This window comes from Trachemys scripta, chromosome 1, assembly GCF_013100865.1.
Source record: "Trachemys scripta elegans isolate TJP31775 chromosome 1, CAS_Tse_1.0, whole genome shotgun sequence".
Taxonomy (NCBI): Eukaryota; Metazoa; Chordata; order Testudines; family Emydidae; genus Trachemys; species Trachemys scripta.
In genome coordinates, this window is record NC_048298.1 from 313,726,632 (window position 1) to 313,748,243 (window position 21,612).

Genomic DNA, 21,612 nt, shown 5'->3' on the forward strand with positions numbered 1-21,612 from the left:
TCAGTTTTGCAGACCAGGTCAGGAAGGGCTTTGAGGATGTGATAGGGAAAGGTGCAGATATGTTTTACTGGAGAAGCTGTCAGGAGGTTAGAGACAAATGGAGTGGAAGAGGGATTGGAGGAGACAAAGTGGCCCCTACTGTGTTTGTTTGGGGATGATTTTGGGTTAGGGATGTAAGGAAAGGAGATATCACGTCAGTAAGTGTAGATGCAGACTCACAGAAGGTTACCCAGATCTCAGAGAGATGGCAGAGATCTTCTTTTTGATGCAGTGGGTATTCCAGAGGGAGTAACAGATAGAGAATGTGGATCATTTTCCTGTCAATTCAATGGAATGTATACAAATCTGGGGAGATCTGTGAAGTGTAGTGGCAAACGAAGTGCATGACTCTGATGGAAACTCCACCAGGGGATCCCCACTTCTCTTCCCTTGGGTAAATTCCAGCCTGGGATTCAGCAGACCAGGTTGGCACAGAGAGGAGTGCCTGCAAGAATGATTAATCTGCCCCCATATAGTTTGTGTATTCAGGAAACAGCTTATTGGCTTGGAAAGGTAGCACTCCTCTGCCTATCCTTAAAATAGAGTCCAACTGATTTCAATTGATGACGTTATGTCTGAGACTGTGCAAGTCATTGAGGTGTAACTCAGGAGCTGGCCCCATCTATCACCTGACGGAGTGTTACTGTTTTAATACAACAGACTAATTATACTGATTCAGTGTGTATCCCTCCTCCCCTGCCCTCTCCTCGCTTCTCTGAGTTGAGGGAATATGAGCCACCTGCCATTGCTGCTGGCCTGAGCCGATGTCATGGAAGTCATGACTTTTTTGGTAAAACTGGGCATTTTGTTTGTTTTATCTGATTGATTGATAATTCTCCTAAAGCAGAATCTATGCTGTTTGGTTAAAGAAAATGTCCAACATTAGCTATCACCTCATTTACAAGGACGCACATCAGGAGCTTGTATCAACTCTTAAATAGACACATTTCATAGGGAGGCCTCCTTTTTCTCAAGTTAGTAGCAAAATTTGCAAGGCCCCAATGTGAATTTTCTAGTATTTTAAGAAAGCATGATAATAAGTGATTCAACACTGATATACAATAGCAGTGTATGGCTTTTGTGTACAACTTTGTGCGTAAGAAAGTGACTCAATAGCAAAAGAGCTTGTTTCAGCATAACATTATTTTGCATGAAGACGTTACTTTTTATTGCTTCAGAGGAGATTAAAAGCAGACCACTGTAGGGTACAAATGGCAGTGCAAGATGTTTGCACATAAATGTACAAATTGTCCTCTTAGAACAAATATATAACTTGCTAGTGCCACCTACTGGTGGAAAGGTAAAACTGAATATAACTCTTGCTACAGCAAATGCTGAAATCGTTAAAACCAGCTCTTTGAATTGCAAATTTTGCCCCCTCATGAAGGAAAACCTGCAGTAGGAGGAAACCCCAATGTGGCTCCCCTTGAGGAATTTCTCCTGACTTGTTTTGTCGGGGGGCTGGTGGGGGGGGCAGGGAGGGGAAGATCCCCTGAGTGGAAGAGGCCCTGGGTTCAGCCCTTTGGGGATGAAAATCACTAGAACATTTAAAGATTTTATCAGTTACAAATAAGGAACAAAGGAAAGTAGCCTGCAGATTCAAACAAAATTTTGAGCTCCAATGTAGATGGAGTCCTAACATATCAGGAATAAGAAGCTAATGCAGCAAGAATGGGTCCAGTTAAAGAGCTGTGCCCTAGATATGCATAACAGAGGTGCCATTTTGTAAACGAATAAATGTATGTTAAATATGAAGAGGGGACTCTGAACTGCCTGGGGACAGACTAAGTGAAACTCTGTTACAGATGGTCAGGAATGTTTTGACGAAATATTTTGATCAGTGGAAAATGCTGATTCATTGAAGCCAAACTTTGTGTGGAAATGTATCAGTTTCAGTGAGAGAGAGAAAGCCCCACTCCAGAAGAGGCAATAGTCCAGAGGTTGGGGCATTCACCTCTGATGTGGGTTCAAGACCCTACTCTGAACTGGGTAGTGCATAGACTTGAACCTGTGTCTCCCACATCTCTAGGGAGTGCCCTAAATATCAGTCCATTGGCTGTTCTTGGGTAGGTCTCTCTCTTGCTTTTCTTTTGTTCTGTTTTTAATTTTGAAAGGTCTGTTTTATTCCACCTATTTCAAAACTTCAAAACATTTCACAAAATAGAATTCCTGTTTTCGGGCCAGCCCTACTTTCTGCCCAGTTGAGAATTGGACTTGAAGAAGAGCAAGTTGGAAGACAAGTTCCATAATGAGCAAGCACATATCTGTCAAGTGTTTGTATGCATCAAAACATAGTCTTTCATATCACACACTGTTTCTCAAATACTGCATTATTATTATTATGTAACATTTTCTTCAACCTCGGATATGCATGTGTAGCATTTTGTGGCATGGTGTAATCTCCTGCATATGCACAGACAAACAGAGTCTGTGAAAGTCGTTCATATGAAAAGGTATGCAGATATAATAGGATATAAATGTGGCATACGGAATAAGAGTTACTGGTGGAAAGTTCTTGATTGTAATATTTGAGAATCCTTAGGAAATGAAAAATGTAAATCCCCTCTAGTTATTCTGGTTACATGAGCTATTCATTATGGGTCCAACTCTGCCACTCTTAATCATCCTCAGCAGTACCTTACTACACTAGTAATGACCCAGTGAGACTACCTGTATGGTCAAATGCTGCTCATTGTGAGTGAGGGTGACATATTCAGAATCTATAGCGCTACCGGAAATATTTAAGTGAGGTGTGAAAATTGCATGAAAAATTGCATGTCTCCTTCTCTCCCTTTGCATTGGTCATTATCCTTTTGGTCATAATATTTTAAAATCTGGCCTGAGCTGATGTTTACCCAGGCATCTTGTCCAAAACTGTCATGTGTGTGGGTCTTTCCATGCAAGCTACAATGCATCATTGTGTTTTGCTAATACCCTGTAAGTTAATAACTGGCATTATTTTTCATTAATCTTTGTCTATCCTTTGTGCTGCATGTATGTGTGTTTTTAAATGTGTTTTCCTTCAAAAACCAAATAAAGGCAAAATGATAAACGAAAGGAAGAAGGCAAACCAGTGAGTTACCTAGGGTGTAGCTGAGCAAAATTAAAAATACAACAATATCCTGTATAAAACACAAGAAGGAGAAGTGCTTATGGAAAAGTGTCTCTTTCACAAACAGGACTAGACTAGATAAACAAAGACGGCTTTTCAGCCCCAAGTCGATGAATAAGAGCATGACAACTTTGAACACATAACGTAATGCAATGTCATTGGAGTTGTGTCCAATATACGTGCCACTATTTGTTCATTCCTGAAAATGATGATGAAACAAGAATAATCAAAAATTGTGTTTCTTTGGATGATGAATCTTGAGACTGAAGATGTGCATGGCTGAAAAGGAGATCCGTCGTGGTGTGTTATTTTGCTAATAATTGTAAATGTTGACAGTAATTTATTCCTTCCCTTTTTTTGAAACTTCCTGTGCCAGTTTCTCACAGTTTACCTCACAGAAGATGTATTAGTTTGTAGTGGTTAGAATGAAAAAAGATACAGAGAGATTTAATTTGATTAGATAGCTGTCACTTTTGATTTAAAAAAAAGATTAGTTCTGACAAAGGCCAAGGGATGGGGATGCTTTATTCTGCTTTCACTTACAATGCGTTACAATGGTTTAAACAGTAGAGTTAATCCTAATTTAGGATTCGATCCTGCAAATATGTACACACATGCATAACTTGAAGCACTCCTCTTGAAGTCAATGAGACCATTCGACTACTTAAGGTTTAGCGTCTGCTTAAGTGCTTTACTGGAGCAGGAACTGAGTGCACTGGGACTCCACATAAGCACATCGGTCTGCTCTAAATGCAGGATTGGGATATTACACTGCAGTGAGATCAGAATCAAGCCCTGGCTGGGTAAATTTTGATTGTCCCTGTCCCAAAAAACGAAAGACTTTGGGAAGTATAATATAGTTGCAGGTACTGTATTGTCTTATTGAGGTCAATCGGGTTACTTCCGAGTTTAAGATTAAGCCTGTACTTAGGTGATCTTCTGGATCAGCGGTGGGAAAACTACGGCCCTTCAGACATTTTAATCCAGCCCTCGAGCTCCCTCTGGCGAGCGGGGTTGGGGGCTTGCCCACTCCGCGTGTGCCATGGCTCCGCATGGCTCCCAGAAGCAGCAGCATATCTCCCCTCTGGCTCCTACATGTAGGGGCAGCCAGGGGGCTCCGCATGCTGCCCCCACCCCAAGCGCCACCCCACAGCTCCCATTAGCTGGGAACCACAGCCAATGGGAGCTGCAGGGGTGGTGCCTGTGGACTAGCCAGCATGCAAAGCTGCCTGGCTGCGCCTCTGCATAAGAGCCAGAGGGGGGACATGGCGCTGCTTCCGGGAGCTACTTAAGGTAAGCACTCCCTGGAGCCTACACCCCTGACCCCCTTCCATACCCCAATCCCCTGCCCCAGCCCTGATCCCCCTCCTGCCTTCCTAACCCCTTGGTCCCAGCCCGGAGCACCCTCCTACACCCCCAACTCCTCATCCCCAATCCTACCGCACAGCCTGCATCCCCAACCCGATCCCTCACCTCCTCTCCACACCCCAACCCAAGAGCCCAAGTCCAAGCCCAGAGCCCCCTCCCGCACTCTGAACTCCTCATTTCTGGCCCCAACCCAGAGCCCGCACCCCCAGCCGGAGTTCTCATCCCCTCCCGCATCCTAATCCCCAATTTTGTGAGCATTCATGGCCCTCCATACAATTTCCATACCCGAATGTGGCCCTTGGGCCAAAAAGTTTGCCCATCCCATTCTAAATGGAGGTTGCTGTGTTTATTTTCATAAGTATGGCTACCATAATGTTTTACTGAATTTTCTGAAAAAATGGGACCACTTGGATGGGACAAAATCTAATAGAGGAAGGAAAGGAATTTGGAATCACCAAACCTCTTTCATTTGAAAACCTCTTCCTTTCTTATTAATCATATTATATGATTGTGAAAATGGGGGGAGGGAGTTCTGTTAGTTGTGTCACCCCTTGATGATGAAACTATTGTTATGTATCGTTTTGCTTACTAATCAGAGGAAGTTATACACAATGAGTCATCTTAGAGCTGATGTCCACAACTGCTATATAAACAGGGCTATCTGAGAGACATGTATGTAGCAGCTTTAGAGTAAGCAGTGTTAGTGTTACAAGGCATAGAAGTGACGATAAGAATGAAGACCCTTCTGCTTCTGCTGTTATTATATGTAGCATCCTCCTCTGCTTTACCTCCAGAAACAGAAGATGAAGACAAAAACATCCAGCTTGTGGAGGTAAATATTTGTTATGAATTTCAAACACTATAAATTAAATGGCAGGAAGGAACCTTCTTATCAATTTTGCAAAATTTTATCTTACAATTGTCAAACTGCAGTTGTATTTCTTATTTTTTAGAAACAGTCCTGATGTTCAAGAGGTATCAAGTTGCAGAAGTTTTAAGGGAAATATTTCCCCTTGGCACCAGCTTAGTTTTGTCTGAATTATGATTATGACTGTCAGAAGTGATATAATAAAGTAATAAAATACTACAGACACATGGCATTAATTATGTTATCTAGCAACCAGATTGTGTTGTTCTATAAAAACGTAGGCCCCAATTCAGCAAGGTACTTAACTCTGTGCCTCATTTTAAGCTCATAAATAGTCTCATTGTCTTCAACGGGAGTACTTAAAATGAGGCACATGTTTAAGTATCTTGCTGAATCAGAGCCTTAATGGAGCAGCAGAACAAAAACTAAATGATATAATCCTTGTTAAGATGTTATAACACTTTTTATTTTTTTTAAATGGGTAACTAATGTTAGGCTCCTAAATCCATATTTGGTTGATAATTAGATGGCTTCAAAAGTGCTGAGCATCCAGCATCCTCCATTGGTTTCATTGGAAATCGTAACTGAGTAGTGGCTGAGGGACAGATGCTATTAGCCTTTACTGATTTGAGCAGCCCCAGAGAAGTCAACTGGATTACTCGTGAGAGAAAGGGCTGTGGGGAGAGGTTGCAATATACAAATTTTGAGTAAATAACTGAAGAGTAAATTTTAGATTTTTAAAGATACATGTTGCAAAAGCTTTCATTGTAAAACAGGAAATCTAGAGGTCAGTAAGAAAACTGTACTGTATTATCTCTTACTGTTTAAATAAATCCCTGCAGAAAGTGACCTTTCTTGACTCCTCGAAAACACGGACCCCAGGCACATGGGTGTAATTTTGTAAATGTTTAAACTGTTCTGCATGACTTAATGAATACAAGTGACCCAAAGCACTGTTCTTGTTTTTGTCAGAATTATCTACGAAATTTCTACAAGCTTGAGACAGACAAGCAGTCTCACTTTAAGAATAAAAACGTTAACTCTCTAACTGAAAAACTCGAGGAAATGCAGGCATTTTTTGGGCTGAAAGTGACTGGGAAACCAGATGTTGATACTCTGGAGGTGATGAAGAAGCCCAGGTGTGGTGTACCGGATATTGGTCAATATGTCCTCACTGATGGAAATCCAAAATGGGAAAGAAAGGATCTGACATACAGGTAACATTTGTGTAAAGAATTTATTGAGCAAAAGAGTTAAGGCCAAAATTTTCATATGATATGCCAAAGGTTCCAAAGTTAGGCACTTAATTCCATATTTAGACACCTAGATAAGTGTTCTACTTTTAAAGGGAGGATGAAACCACTGTTAAAGTCTGTGGGAGTTGTAAATGCTAGGCACCAAATTTGAAATATTTTGGCATAAAACAATATATTCAACATAAACTACAAGTGTAGATACCAAAAAGTGTATATTATTTTTTGGGTTATTTTAAAGGATTGTGAACTACACACCAGATATGAATTCAGCAGATGTGGACAAAGCAATCCAAAAGGCGTTTAAAGTTTGGAGCGATGTGTCACCACTAACATTCAAAAGGATCTACGATGGCAATGCAGATATAATGATGTCTTTTGAAAATGGAGGTAAGAACGTTATACTAATACAAACATTAGCCTTCATCAGTTGTAGAAGTGCTTGGCAATAAGAATTAAGGTAATTATCCTTTCTCTTTTTTTTAGATCATCGTGACAATTCTCCCTTTGATGGACCTGATGGACTCCTGGCTCATGCCTTTCAGCCTGGCAATGGTATTGGTGGAGATGTGCACTTTGATGAGGCGGAATCTTGGACAAAAGGCTCAAATGGTACGAGATTCATCACTACCCCTGTTTATACAGGATCAGATTGTGCAATCTTTGCTCATGTGAAGTTGTAACTTAGGCTCGGACCCACAAAAGACTGGGCTATAGGATATTCTGATGCGACTCTCTTTCAATCTCCCCTTTTGAAGTTGATACACTGTGTATAAATAATTATATATTAATAGGGTGAGAGGGGCGTGACTCTACAGTCCAGTGGTTCAGAGGTGGGAAGCCCATGTTCAAATCCCTTCTCATCAGGCAGAGGAGGGAATTGAATCAGAATCTTTCTCCTCCTGCATGAATGCCCTAATCATAGGGCTAAAACTTCTCTGGGAAGATTCCTCCTCATTCGCTGGCCATTTTGTGTGGCATTAGGCATGTTCTGAGCACACCTACTGAATTAGCCCCCACAGGTGTCTGGGTACCTGCCTGAGGCAGCAATGTGCCTGCCCAGACGTAGAAACATGGGATGTCTAGGGGACTGTTACAGTGAAAATTTTGGTGCTGGGGGAACTTAGGTGCCTACAGAGTTAAGTGGCAGCTGAACAGGGATTTTGAGGATCTTAGTGACACCTACATTTTGAATTTAGATGCCTAAAGTGGGAATTAGGCACCTAAGTCCTTACATGGACCTGACCCTTACTCCATGAGCTGTTCCTTTGATACCAGGTATTAGTGTGAATGAGGGTAGCAGAATCTGGCTCTCTGACTGGTTTTTCCTCCCTCGCTTCTACCACAAACTTATTTGAGGGAAACGGCTCTGTAGCATGACATGTTTTGGTGAGGTTCAGATTAGGTTGTTTCAGTCTGGGACGTTTTATGATGGGTTACACGAAAGAAATTGTGGTGCTTAGAAAAGTTAGTTTTCTTTGGCAGCAAGGAAACATCAGTTCATGCTGAAAATATCACAAACTCTTCAAGACAGGGATAGCGCCTTTCTATGTCCAGAGCGAGCACAATGGGGGTTGATACTGACTGGGGTCTTTGGGCACCACTGCAATTCTCTTCTCATATATTTTCATGTAAATAAGGAATCATTTTATTAAAGTCAGTGACCCTCCATTTATTTCAATGGAATTATTCCTGATTTACACCAGTCTAAGAAGGAAAATTGGGGCATTTTTGAAGGGTTGGGGGGTTACAGTAAGGGCAAGGGAAGAAGTATCTAGGGCCTGATTGGTTTATATGTCCATATAAAAAATCTTCTCCTTCTACATTTCTTTATATTATAATGTTTGCAGGATTACTGAAAGAATCTCGAGTGTCTCTAATATCCTTTGAGCTGGCATGTATAGGTATTTCCTACTTAGACAGCTGTACTATAGAGTCAAACACAGTTCACCTATTTTAAATGTACTTTTTTTTTTAATTCCTCAGGATACAACTTGTTCTTAGTCGCTGCCCATGAACTTGGCCATTCACTGGGTCTGTCTCATTCTACTGATCCTGGTGCCCTGATGTACCCCACCTATTCCTACACTGAGCCTAACGAATTTCGCCTTCCTCAGGATGACATTAACGGCATTCAAACGGTCTATGGTACAAAAAATAAACATTTAGTCATATGCTGGGTTAATTTCACTTTTATGCAGAATGCTGCTTAATCAATAAAAAATGTATATTTTAAGGAACATTCTTCTAATTCTAGAAACATTCTAGTGTTGCTGCACAGAGCAATTCCAGTTTTGCTGAGCTCCTGTTAACTAGAGGTGGGAAATGGCCATGAAGATGGTTTCACTGAAGTTTGGCTCCTCTGCATGCCCATTCTTGCAGACGTTAGTAGTTTTCTAGGAGCTAAACCTCACCTGTGCTGAGTTTAGGAGCTCTACAGACCTGAAGTTACCTGGCAGAACCCTGATTAATGACCACCTCCCCCCAATTTTTCATGAGAAGATTTTGTGTGTCCACCAAGTTCTTCATAACATTGGTTTTCAGCTATATTTCTCCATATTATATAATGCCAATTTTTCTTTAATCTTCATGTAGGACATTCAGATAACCCCGTTCAACCAACTGGACCCACAACACCAGTAACTTGTGACCCCAAATTGACTTTTGATGCTGTAGCTACCATGCGTGGAGAACTGCTGTTCTTTAAGGGCAGGTAACAACAAAGAACTTCTGAGTTACTTCTTTGAACTGCAGTACTTAAAAGGAAACAATATTCCAGATAATTTAATTTCCATCAGACATAGGGGGAAACAGTCACTTAGAAATGTAGCGCTAACAATAAAAATCACATAAAAAAAGGTGGCCCAAATTCTCTGATGATGGGTGCCTAGCTTTACCTAACATTTCTCTCAGGCATGACAAAATGCTTTAGCTGTTTCCAAAGTGGCTGCATCAAATGGTGAGATGGCTAAAGGGCACCAACCATTGTACTGTAGTTGCTAAGGAATTCTAATTGTTTTCAATGGGAACTATAACCCAGATTCTGCTATACACACAACTCTGATCAGAGGAGAAGAACTTAAATGTTAGTGGTCTACTGGCTAAGGCTGGTAAAGGTGAGCCAGGACTCCCCCCTAGATTCTATTCCAAATACTCTGCCACTGTAATCAGTGGAATGATAGGTTTGTTACCAGTCTAGATTCAATTAAAAAGAGGGCAGCTGCAAACTGTTTTGCAATGGTATGTTTATGTGACATACTGGGCCACTACTTTGTCATGACCCCACCACATTGTAGGTCATTGGCAGGGATAGAACCTGTGACCTCCGGCACCAAAACTACTAAAGAATTAGCTCTAGTAGATAGCAGTCATAGCAGACTCTTTTTCTCATTGTGGATCAAACACTAAAGAGAGACAGAATCAGACACACTTCACCTTTGTATTACCTTTATGTCAGGTGCACGAACAGTTTATAATATGCACATTTTATTTAAACCAGGTATTTCTGGCGCAAGCATCCTCAGATGACAGAGGTCGAACTCAATTTCATTTCTTTGTTCTGGCCAAGTCTGCCATCTGGAATTCAAGCTGCTTATGAAAATGTTGAAAGGGATCAAGTTTTTCTTTTTAAAGGTAATGGAATCTGACATTTGTTAGTTCTTCTGATATATGAATTTACTGGGAATACTTTGCCCCACAGACTGTGCAATCCTCCTTAGATGACACTGCATGAAACAACTCAAACGTTCAAATTACAAAAGCCCCAGAAAATGTGTGAATAGTGAAATTAAAGGTTCCTTATCTATTTAATGTAAATGTTCTGAAAAGCAAGCTATGAAAATGGCTTCACTTTTCCTTCAAATCTAGTTTTATCATAGGAAATAACATGTGTCGATTAAGAAGCACTTTGGCTAAATTCAAAATGTGCTGTGAAGTAGATCACTAGCAGCCTTGAATTAATACACTAATTCTCAGTAGTAAGTCAGAGAACTAGCAGCTGTTTTGAAAAGCATTCAGCAAAGTATTGGTTAATTATTGATGCCACATCCAAAGGTCTGCTAGGCACCTTACAGAACACAGGTAACAAAAGACCTCCAGAGCTTTTAGAATCTAGGCGAAGACAGGACATACAGGTGAGGGTAACTACTAGAGGTAGTCAAAAAATGAAAACCTATTTATGTGAAAAATTTCAAAACTGTTTTTCTTTGGAAGTGTTCAAAAGTGACCACTTTTGGTAAGCAAACATTTTAAGAAGCATTTCAATAATATTTTTATTATAAATTTTGACAAGAATATTAGAAGGGATACAAAATTTTCCACAATCCCCATTCCTGACCCAAAATGTTGATAATGCTGACACTTGTTTGTGAAAAGTTTTGTTTTAGTAAAAAGGCCATTTGTTGATAAGAATAGCTGTCCCTTTGAAATAGTTCAACCAGCTCTTGTAACGATACACTTAAGAGGGAGAGGGAGAGAGAGAAAAGAACAGGGTTTTATACATAAGATCACCTGATCATTTAGATAAGACATATGCATTTATTAATAGTTAAGTTTCTGTATATATATATATATCTATTTAGACATGTATATGCCTCCATCATCAAAGTATCCAAACACATTCCAAGTATTGTTAATCTTCTGCATCCCAATAAACTGCTCTTGGTGGATTACTTAACAATTTGTAAAATTCAAGGAGTCTTCTCCCAAAATGTATAACGTGTATAAGTGTATGGGAAGGGTTCTTCTTGGACTCATTGCTCCAAGGTCTAATTCCTGAACCTGAAGGACATCTCCCCTAGGATTTATGCTACGTTTAAAATACAAAGATCAGCGCCATTCCTTAATTTACTGAAAGTAAAGCAGAGAATGAAATCTCAAAATCACTACTCAGCTACACATGTCTCTTGAAAATTAAGTTGCTTTGTTATCATCATTGTAATGAAAGTACTAAGCCAGAAGCAATGATCTGATGTTGTTTAGTATGAGCAGAAGCCGCTGGTGAAACATTTAATTCTATTTTTTCTTTGCAGAGAACAAATATTGGGTCCTCAGTGGGTATGAGTTAGTGTATAACCACCCAAAAAGCATCTATGACTTGGGCTTCCCAAAAAATGTTAAGAGAATTAATGCAGCTTTCAATGATAAGAATACAGGGAAAACATACTTCTTTGTAGGTGCCAAGTACTGGAGGTAAGATTTCATGTTCAACAGACTTAAGGTATATTCTCTCTTTAGGCTTGGAGGATTAATATGGAAACATAAAATAAAATGTAATAGATTTGGATTCCACAAAACTGAATAGGGTTCACTGGAAGTTAGTTTTAAAACCTAAGGAGTCTAATAGAAAATGCTAACCTTTCTATAGGTTTTTTCCAACCATCCTGTAGAAATCTGTGGCAGGGATGTAATTACATTCTAGAGCAGGGATCGGCAACGTTTGATATGCGGTCCGCCAGGGTAAGCACCCTGGCGGGTTGGACCGGCTTGTTTACCTGCCGCATCCGCAGGTTCGGCTGATTGCAGCTCCCACTGGCCGCGGTTCGCCGCTCCAGGCCAATGGGGGCTGCAGGAAGCGGCGGCCAGAACATCCCTCGGCCCACGCCACTTCCCACTTCTCTCAAACTTCAAGCTAAAAGAAGTATTAATATACTGGATTTTTGTTCCTTCAGTGTGAACAGTCAGATGGGTTTATGCTGTGTGATTATTCAATAGTTTGTGGTTACGTTTCTTTATATTTCATAGTAGCTCAGCAATCTTTTGCAATAAACTACTCCACTGAACTAACACCTGCATCACATTGCAATGGCTCTTCAGCTTCTCATCTGAAAACAGTTTAGAATTCAGTAGAATGGAGTTCTTGGAATCACAATATCAGGGGCATTGGGTGGAGATGGTTGCAGGGGCTGTAGCCACTCCAAAATTTGCCTTTGCCCTCCGGCAGCCACCCCGTAGCTGCTGCTGCTCTCCAGCCATCCAGCTCTGAAGGCACAGTGCAGAGAGTGGCAGTTGCTGGCTGGGTGCCCAGCTCCAGCAGCAGCAGCAAAGTAAGCCTTGGAGGGCTACTGGAGTGCCTGAGAACAGTCCCCAGCCCATCCCTGCCTGCTGGGGCACATTGCACAGGGCAAGTGCAGGATCCAGGACTACCCACAGTAGCCCAGACTGAACCGCTCTGGCCTGGGCTTCTGTTCCCAGCCCCCTACAGTTGCTGCTCCCCGAGGGCTCTGCTGGCCCCCGAGCTGGGTCCCCCTGCCTTGGCAGCTCTTACCAGGTGCGAGCAGCCAGCACCCTGTACTGCCCAGCTCTGGCTTCCAGCCTCTGACCTGGCCCCGGGGAAGTGCCACGGAGGGGGCAGGGCCTTGTGGCAATGTTCTGTCTGGGAGCTGGTGCTGCCCCTGCATAATATAACAGTAAACCCCTCAAAGATACACATGACTTTTACTTAATAAATAATATATCTGCTAGGCAGTTGACACTAAGACAAATATGATTTCAGAATTACATATACAGGCCTTCTGCTTCCCAGTGCTGGTGCTTCACTTTCCCAAGAAGCACTGATTGGCTAGGATGGGGTGGCCAAAGCTGTATATAGGCAAGAAGAGTGTTATTCATTTGGGGCAGCCTTGCAAAATTATCAAGTAAACTCACCAGCTCACTCTCTCGCTTATCTTTACCAGACATGCAGTTCCTGCCTGTCCCTGCCCATTCAGCCAGAACTCCTATACATATGCACACATGCACTCCTGAGGTGAAAGCTCAATGGAAGTTTTGTATGCAAACCTGAAAACAGAATAGCAAGGATTTTAAGGGTTCCGTTTGTTTAGCTCATTCTTAATGGATTTTCTACCAAGAATAGTCTCACTTATGTGTCAGGGTTTGTTTTCAACTTTTTAAATGTCATTTACTTACCATACATTATAAATATATTTCTTCTATGCAGATACGATGAAAACAGGCAGGCCATGGATCAGGGTTATCCAAAGAAGATAATCAATGAGTTCCGAGGAATTAGCAAAAATGTTGATGCTGCTTTCCAGAATGGTAGTAAGTAAAACAAATCTTTAAAAACAGTTTACTATGCTAGAATATTTGTGCTTCTCTAGGTTGAAGAAATCTTTTAAAAGACAATCATTATTCATATTTTCACTACTGTATTAAGATCAGAAATTAACACAAATGAATATGTAGGTACTGTCAATGTTATATTTTGCTTTATAGAAATATTTGTTGGAAAACATTTCACCTATGAAATATAACCATTCAATTTATTTTTATTTCTAGGATACATCTATTTCTTCATAGGAACAAGACAGTTCCAGTTTGATCCTAACGTCAAGAGAGTTGTCAGTGTCATGAAAAGCAATAGCTGGTTTAATTGCTGATTAATTCCATTGATTTCCTTCTTGCGTGTTACAACTGTTTTATATGCAGTATTAAGCTATTAATAGATCTTAAAAAATCAAAAAAATTGTACTGATCTCTGGCCTGATCCTCTGGGAGTTCTGTCTGAATAACTTCAGAATGTTACAGTACTGTCATTATGTAATTTATTGTATTATTATAGGCTGGACTTCCGATTACCCATAAATTATTTTATATTTGTCCTACCACTTCCTGTGTCTTGTGATCATTGCCACTGCTCAAAAGCTACACTCCTCTCCCGAGCACAGGCTGAGTAAATGGGCTGTGCCCAAGGAAATTACATGGAGTCTTAGGAGATAAAAATCTTCCCTCAACTCAAAAGCAGAAAATGGAGCAGCCACACCGCTCTCTACCATCCATGGCCCACTGGAAAATTTCTGTGGAGTCAAAATATCCCCTCTCTCCTCAATCCATTAGTCATACTCAAACCTCTCCCCTTCCTAGCCCCAAATTTCTCTCTATGGCCAACTGCTGAGCACTGCTTCTCTGACGCTTCATGTCATCCTTTTTGTCATACAGTGGAGCTGCATTACTCCTTCTACATTCTGGAACATTTACGGCCCAGAATTAATTCCTAAGAGAATTCACATTTTAAAAATAGAAAACAAAATGGCAAAATAGCTGGAGAGCCTGATGTTTTATAGCCACCTATATATTACACATTCATCAATTCATTTTCCAATTAAGGTGAAACAGAGATGTTCAGAGCCATGAAAGGGAGAACAAGTAGCTTAAACTTGATACAATTGGAGAGCAGAACAGTGATGGGATCTAAGCAATAGACAGACATAAAGCAATAGGAGAAGAAGATCCCACAGAAAAGCCACGAAAATAGTGAATTCAGGCAAACCTAGTGGCCCAGAGCCTAATTCCACAATACTGGGCTGCAGATGATGTTTCTATGATATAAAAAGAAGAACAGGAGTACTTGTGGCACCTTAGAGACTAACAAATTTATTAGAGCATAAGCTTTCGCTTCTTTTTGCGGATACAGACTAACACGGCTGTTACTCTGAAACCTGTTTCTATGATATAGTTGCCCACAAAACTGCATATGTTCATTACTCTCTAAAATGGGAGAGTAATGAATAACAGATGATGAATAAATAGTTAATATTCTTGTTTACCTGCATGCTTTTCTTTGCATGGGGTCTGAGTATTCATACAAAGAATAGCCGCTCCTCCTGGATAGGAATGAAACCTTTCACACGAATGCTAGCAAATAATAAATAACAAAGGGTTGAAATTAGAGCTGATTGGAAAATAGGAGCTTTTTCCAGTGCAAATTTCTTCTCTCTTTTTTTTTTTTTGGTCAAAAACCTGTGAATTTGTAGCCAAAAATCACTTTCCATGAAAAATTTTATGTAATTGAAAGGCCAGTTTTCCATTGAAAAATAGTTTAGATGGAAGTTTTCGACCAGCCCTAGTGAAAATGAACAGCCATTCAGCATTTGAGGGAACACTCACTGTATTTGCAGTATTCTACAAGTTCTACTAATAAACATAAGACATGTAGGAATTACTATACCAAATCAAAGTAGTGATTCATGTAGTCTGGTACCCGGTCTCATTTATGGAATAATTTGCATTTAAGATGAATTTCTTTCTAATCTCAGGCATCTAGGGACTGCCATATGTCCTGAAGCATGAGGGTTATAATTTTTTTAACTTCATTGTAAAATATGGATGTTCTTCTTCCTGTGAGAACAGTAACGTTAAGTGAGTAAAACACATATTGGTTAAGTAATTTTATTTACTTAGCTATCTATAGTATGTTCCTCAAGGATTTGTTGAGTTTACATTTACAAGTTTTCATTAATCAAAATAGAATTTAGAGATAAAAAAGAAATTACAGAAATCAAAACAAAGATGGTGATATGCAAGTGTGTAAAAACATTAATGAATTTATTTAACATAGGATGTAAAAACTTATCAAACTGCAATAAATCAAAGCCCTTTATCACAAAGACGTAAATTTATTTTAATCCTATTTCTCTCCTGTCCTGAGGAGTTGATTTAGGTCTAACTATGGATCCTTAATAGAGGTCTTCATCGATTTGCAAATCAACCTTAGATTAATAAATATTATAAAAAATCTCATTAACAATTAAGCCAAAAGTTATTTTAAAAACTCAGAAATGTAAGCTGTTACTTGCTTACTAAAGTATCAACTCAGTTCAAAATTGTCTTACTTTCTGGATTTCAAACACAAATACTGCACATTAACCCAAGTACATATTTAATGATTGATTTATCTTATACTATATTTTTCCGTATTATTTTCCATCTTGTTTTTATGCACCCTAATATTTTATTTAATTTTTTTGGCCACTGCTTCACATTGAGAAGAGGTTAGCATTGTACTGCCAGTAATGATGTCCACGGATCAAATCCTGGCCTCCATGAAGTCAATAACAAAACTTCAACTGATTTTAGTGGAACCAGGATTTCAGAATCTATCTGTGTGTGGAATTATTTATTCCAGTGCCGGATAATTTGTCAACAGTTATTTTTTTATGCTACTTAGTACTGGTCCACAATTACTTGCATCTGCCACAGCTGTTTCTTTTTCTAGCATTGAAAAGTCCTTCTCATGTGCTTGACAGTCGTTTTTAGTCTTGACTAACCTAAATAATTTTGTGTTGTGCAAGTTCTATCAAATAACTAGCACACACCCTCTCCCCCCTTTCCTCCCCACCCCCTTTCCAGATCATTAATAAACAAACATCACTGGTCCTACTATGGAACTTCGGGCACCCCTCTGTTAACCTTTCAATGTTGAAAATTAGCCATTTATTCTTACTCTTTGTTTTTTGTTTAGTCAAATCTAACCCATGAAGTACTTTAACTCTCAGCCACTCACTACTACAATTCCTCAAGGGTCTCTTAGGAGGGATTTTGCCAAAAGTTTTGTGAAAGTTTAAATAAATTGTTCCAAGCATTTCTCCATTATCCAGTATTTGTTGACTATACCCCAAAAATTCTAGTAGATTGGAGTGGCATGATTTTCTTTTGCAGAATTCATATTCATTTGTCCCTATCACATCAAGTTCATTTAGGTGCTTTTATATTTAATTGTTTTTTTAACTAATTTTCCTGATACTAAAATAAGGTTTACTCACAGCATAGTTTGATTCTGGTCCTCTCTGGGCAGCTGCAGATGCAGGCAACATACTGGGCAGAAGTGTGTGCACTGGCGTCTTGTTTTGATAGGGTGTTTTGGTTTTTAGTATACATTTTGCTATGTACCCAGATACTGGGACCACAGCGGGCTGGCACAAATTAGAGCACTGTTGAGGTAGCTTTCACCTGCGCTGGGCCTGACACAAAGAATCAAGGGGCTATAACTGGTTGCTGGTTCACATTTCTACTCTTTTTGTCCTCTCCTAGCCTGTCATGGGGGGTGGGGTAGAGGAGTCATCCCTTACTAGGTGCTCTCATAGGCTCATACCCTGCTCTTCTTGGGGCTCCCCTAGAATGGCAGGAAAGCAGGCTATGGAATACTCTCTCTTCCCTCCCTCGCAATGCAGCAGGCAATCAATGGAGGAGTTGAGAAATTACAGTTGAGAGGAAACAGCAGCTTCTCAGATCACTCCCATCTCACACCAGAGCCGCTGCTAATGCTATAGGGGAGAAAGTGGGGAAGTGATGCCCCTACCTCCTCCCTGTAGCTACAGAGCTAATTCAAACCTTGACAGTAACTCAGTTTTGAATACCTGTATAAAAGAGAGGCTCTTGCTCAACCAGAAGTTATGTGCTTGATGCAGGAATCATTAATTCTATGGACTGTGTTATCCAGGAGGTCAGATTAGATTATCACAATAGTCCCCTCTGGCCTTAAAATCTATTAATCTAATAAAAAATGTAACTTATAAATAGAAAGCACAGCTGAAGAAACACAGCCTCCATGAATAGTTAAAGACTCATTTTCTTACAAACATAGCTATCTTCAAGGGCAACAGTTCAGAGTTTTGAGGGCCTCAGGTTGGAAGTTACTGATCTAGCATAATGGACCACCAATCTGAATTTGAGTCCTTAAGTGCTATCATAATATCAATTAATAATAATAGAGCAGGTTTTCACATTGAGGCTAAGTAACGATAGAAACTGCTCAGCAAACAATGTTATACAATGAAACTGGGATTGTGTCCATCGTCCACTGACTTCCTCAGATGCTGGCTGAAAAGGACAGTGAAGCAACAAACATGAAAACAAGTGTTTCCTCAGAATGACACAGCCAGACACGGAGGATATTTGTCACAAGTTATTTTGCAAATGACAAGCGCTATCCTATCAGAGGCTCTGCTGCTCCTGAGAAGTGCTGAACCCTCTCAGCTCCCATGGACACCCAGGGCCGCCCAGATGGGGGGGCAAGTGGGGACACCCCCTGACCCCATCCCCCCCACAGCCCTAACCCCCAGCTCCGAGACCAGCCCCTCAGAGCCCGGACACCCCCCTGACCCCATCTCTCCACAGCCCTGAGCCCAGCCCCTGTGAGCCGGACACCCCCCTGACTCCATCCCCCCACAGCCCTGACCCCCAGCTCCGAGCCCAGCCCCTCTGAGCCTGACACCCCCCGACCCCATCCCCCCCAAAGCCCTGACCCCCAGCTCCGAGCCCAGCCCCTGTGAACCAGGTACCCCCCTGACCCCATCTCCCCACAGCCCTGAGTCCAGCCCCGTGAGCCGGGCACCCCCCAACCCAGAGCCCAGCTCCCCACCCAGCCCTGGGCAACAGCAGCACCACCCCCAGGCAGCGACAGCCCATTGGCACCAACCATCACCATCGCCCAGCAACAGCCCGTTATGTAACTGCAAATGTATACATACCATTAAAGCATTTAATGTTTTTAAATAATGTATTTTGTGTATTTTCAAATTATTACAAATTAATTTTTGAATGTATTTCACTAGTTATTTTTTACATTTCCAAATTCATGTTACTGTAGTATTGCAACTTTTTTTTATGGATGGGGCTCCCGAAATTGCTTTGCCCCAGGCCCCCTGAATCCCCTGTGCGGCCTGTGAACACCAATGGGACTGGGAGCAGTTCAGCCCCTGACAGGTTCAGGCTCTAATTTGTTACAGCTTGTGTGATGCCTGAAATGTCCCTTCTTCTAAACTACTCAGAGATTAGTGTCCTGTGGTGAATATGGTTAAAATGACAAACTAAGTTGTGAAACCATTTTAATTAAATGAAATAGACAGACAGACAGACTACTCACATGAGACCCAGCCTATGGTGCTGAGCAACGTTGTCTCATTGTTTTCTTGTACTCCCCATCTGCCTGTCTTATCCATCTGTCGTCTCTTGTCATATACTTAAATTGTAAGCTCCTTGGGGCAGCGACTGTCTTTTTGTTCTGTGTTCACACAGCACCTAGCACAACAGGGTCCATGCCTAAGGCTCCTAGACACTATGATAAGTGGGTATTGCAAGTGGGCAATGGGAGACTGATATAATGGGCCTATTGACAGCTCAATTACAAAAGAAAGATGATAGGAAGAGAGACAAGGTGGGTGAGGTAATATCTTTTATTGGACCAGCTTCAAAAGAAAGGGAGTGGGCACCTGACCAAAAGAGCCAATGAGAAGGCTAGAACTTTTTAAAATTGGGGGGAGGCTTTCCCTTTGTTGTTCTGTGGTTGTTCTCCAGAGAAAGGGAACAGAACAAAGTCAGGGCTATGACTATACTGTAAAAAGCTTTTTGTCAGGTATGGAAATCAATTGGAGTATTGTGTCCAGTTCTGGGCACTGCATTTCAAGAAAGCTGTGGAGAAATTGGAGACGGTCCAGAGAAGAGCAACAAGAATAATCAAAGGTCTTGAGAACATGACCTATGGAAAAGAGAAGACTGAGAGGGGACATGATAGCAGTTTTCAGGTATCTAAAAGGGTGTCATAAGGAGAAGGGAGAAAACTTGTTCACCTTAACCTCTAAGGATAGAACAAGAAGCAATGGGCTTAAACTGCAGCAAGGGAGGTTTAGGTTGGACATTAGGAAAAAGTTCCTAACTGTCAGGGTGGTTAAACACTGGAATAAATTGCCTAGGGAGGTTGTGGAATCTCCATCTCTGGAGATATTTAAGAATAGGTTAGATAAATGTCTATCAGGGGTGGTCTAGACAGTATTTGGTCCTGCCGTGAGGGCAGGGGACTGGACTTGATGACCTCTCGAGGTCCCTTCCAGTCCTAGAATCTATGAATCTATGAATCATCAGATTATACCTAGAACTATCCAAATATGTAAGTAGATTAGGAAATGTCTAGAAAGACGTGATTAGGTTTATTTCTTTTATTTTCTGTAAGGCTTGTGGACTCCTCTGTGCTAACCCCAGATGCTTTTGTTTTGCTTGTAACCTTTAAGCTGAACCTCAAGAGAGATATCTTGATGCTTAATTTTTGTTATTGTTTCTTTTAAGATCTAGCAAAAAGCCTAAGTTTCAGATGTATTTTCTTTCTTTTTGTTTTTAATAAAATTTACCTTTTTTAAGAACGGGATTGGATTTTTGGTGTCCGAAGAGGTTTGTGCATGTTGTTTAATTAGCTGGTGGCAACAGCTGATTTCCTTTGTTTTCTTTCTCAGCTCTTCCCCAGAGGTGGGGTGAATTCCCAAGTGTACCTTCCTGGGTCCCAAGGAGTTTTTGCATTTGGGTGGTGGCAGGGTTTACCAAGCCAAGGTCAGAGAAAGCTGTAACCTTGGGAGTTTAATACAAGCCTGAAGTGGCCACTATTAATTTTTAGAATCCTTGTGGGCCCCCACCTTCTGCACTCGAAGTGCCAGAGTGGGGAATCAGCCTTGACACATGGTCTATCCAATGGGCTAGGAAAATGCTCTTTGTAGCAGCATTCTAGATGGATGTGAGTGGAGCAAGATCACATTTGTTAAGACCTAAGAAGGGCAGGATGTTGCAGTAATCAAGGAATGAGATGACAAGAGCTTGGATGGGAATGTTGGCTGTGTGGATATTCAAATCCCTGGTCCAATAAATATTTATACAAAGTGGAACAACTTCAATAGGACAAATTGAGTCTGTCAATAGCCCAGGGGTTAAAGCACTCAGCTGGGAATTGAAATACCCAAGTTCAAATTCCTGGTTTGAAATCAGGCAAATCGGAAACTTGGACCTGGACTTCCAATAAGCAAAGTAAATGGCTTAACCACCAAGCTATTCAAAGGAAGTGGGGGGAGGGTTCTCTCTTTGCAAGTAGGCTCAAAACTAATATGTTCCAGCAAAACGATTCAATTTTGACGAATCTGCTTTTTTGATTAAAAAAAAAACTTTAAACAAAAATGCAGATTCGTCAAAATGGAATCGTTTTGCTGGAACTTACTAGTTTTGAGCCTACTTGCAAAGAGAGAACCCCCCCCCCAAGTTTGATTAAAAACTTTAATCAAAAATTTCACAATCATCTCCAGTATTTACTGTCTTCAAATGGTTGCACAATCAGATGGTATTAGTTAACTTGTTTTGTGTCACCCCATCTTGTGTTATATGATATCTGTTGCTAATTAAAGCATGTTAAACTGTGAGTCATTCTACAGCAGACTTTA

The 21,612-nt window shown here is 40.8% G+C and overlaps 1 protein-coding gene across 1 annotated transcript; it reads left to right on the forward strand.

The window, feature by feature from the left end:
• The first annotated feature begins 5,175 nt into the window (after positions 1–5,175).
• LOC117871174 (matrix metalloproteinase-18-like) lies at positions 5,176–14,247 on the forward strand. Its single transcript, XM_034758880.1, has 10 exons — positions 5,176–5,351; positions 6,360–6,604; positions 6,882–7,030; positions 7,127–7,252; positions 8,627–8,788; positions 9,236–9,353; positions 10,140–10,273; positions 11,671–11,830; positions 13,578–13,681; positions 13,919–14,247. Exons 1-10 carry the CDS (start codon positions 5,253–5,255, stop codon positions 14,017–14,019), a joined length of 1,398 nt encoding a protein of 465 aa, XP_034614771.1. The 5' UTR covers positions 5,176–5,252; the 3' UTR covers positions 14,020–14,247.
• The last annotated feature ends 7,365 nt before the right edge of the window (positions 14,248–21,612 follow it).

Excerpts from the sequence above, each read along its gene's own strand:
- LOC117871174 (XM_034758880.1), top strand. The coding sequence starts at position 5,253 with ATGAAGACCCTTCTGCTTCTGCTGTTATTATATGTAGCATCCTCCTCT. Across the intron at positions 6,605-6,881 it reads AGAAAGGATCTGACATACAG|GATTGTGAACTACACACCAG; the intron begins GTAACATTTGTG and ends GTTATTTTAAAG. Across the intron at positions 8,789-9,235 it reads CGGCATTCAAACGGTCTATG|GACATTCAGATAACCCCGTT; the intron begins GTACAAAAAATA and ends ATCTTCATGTAG.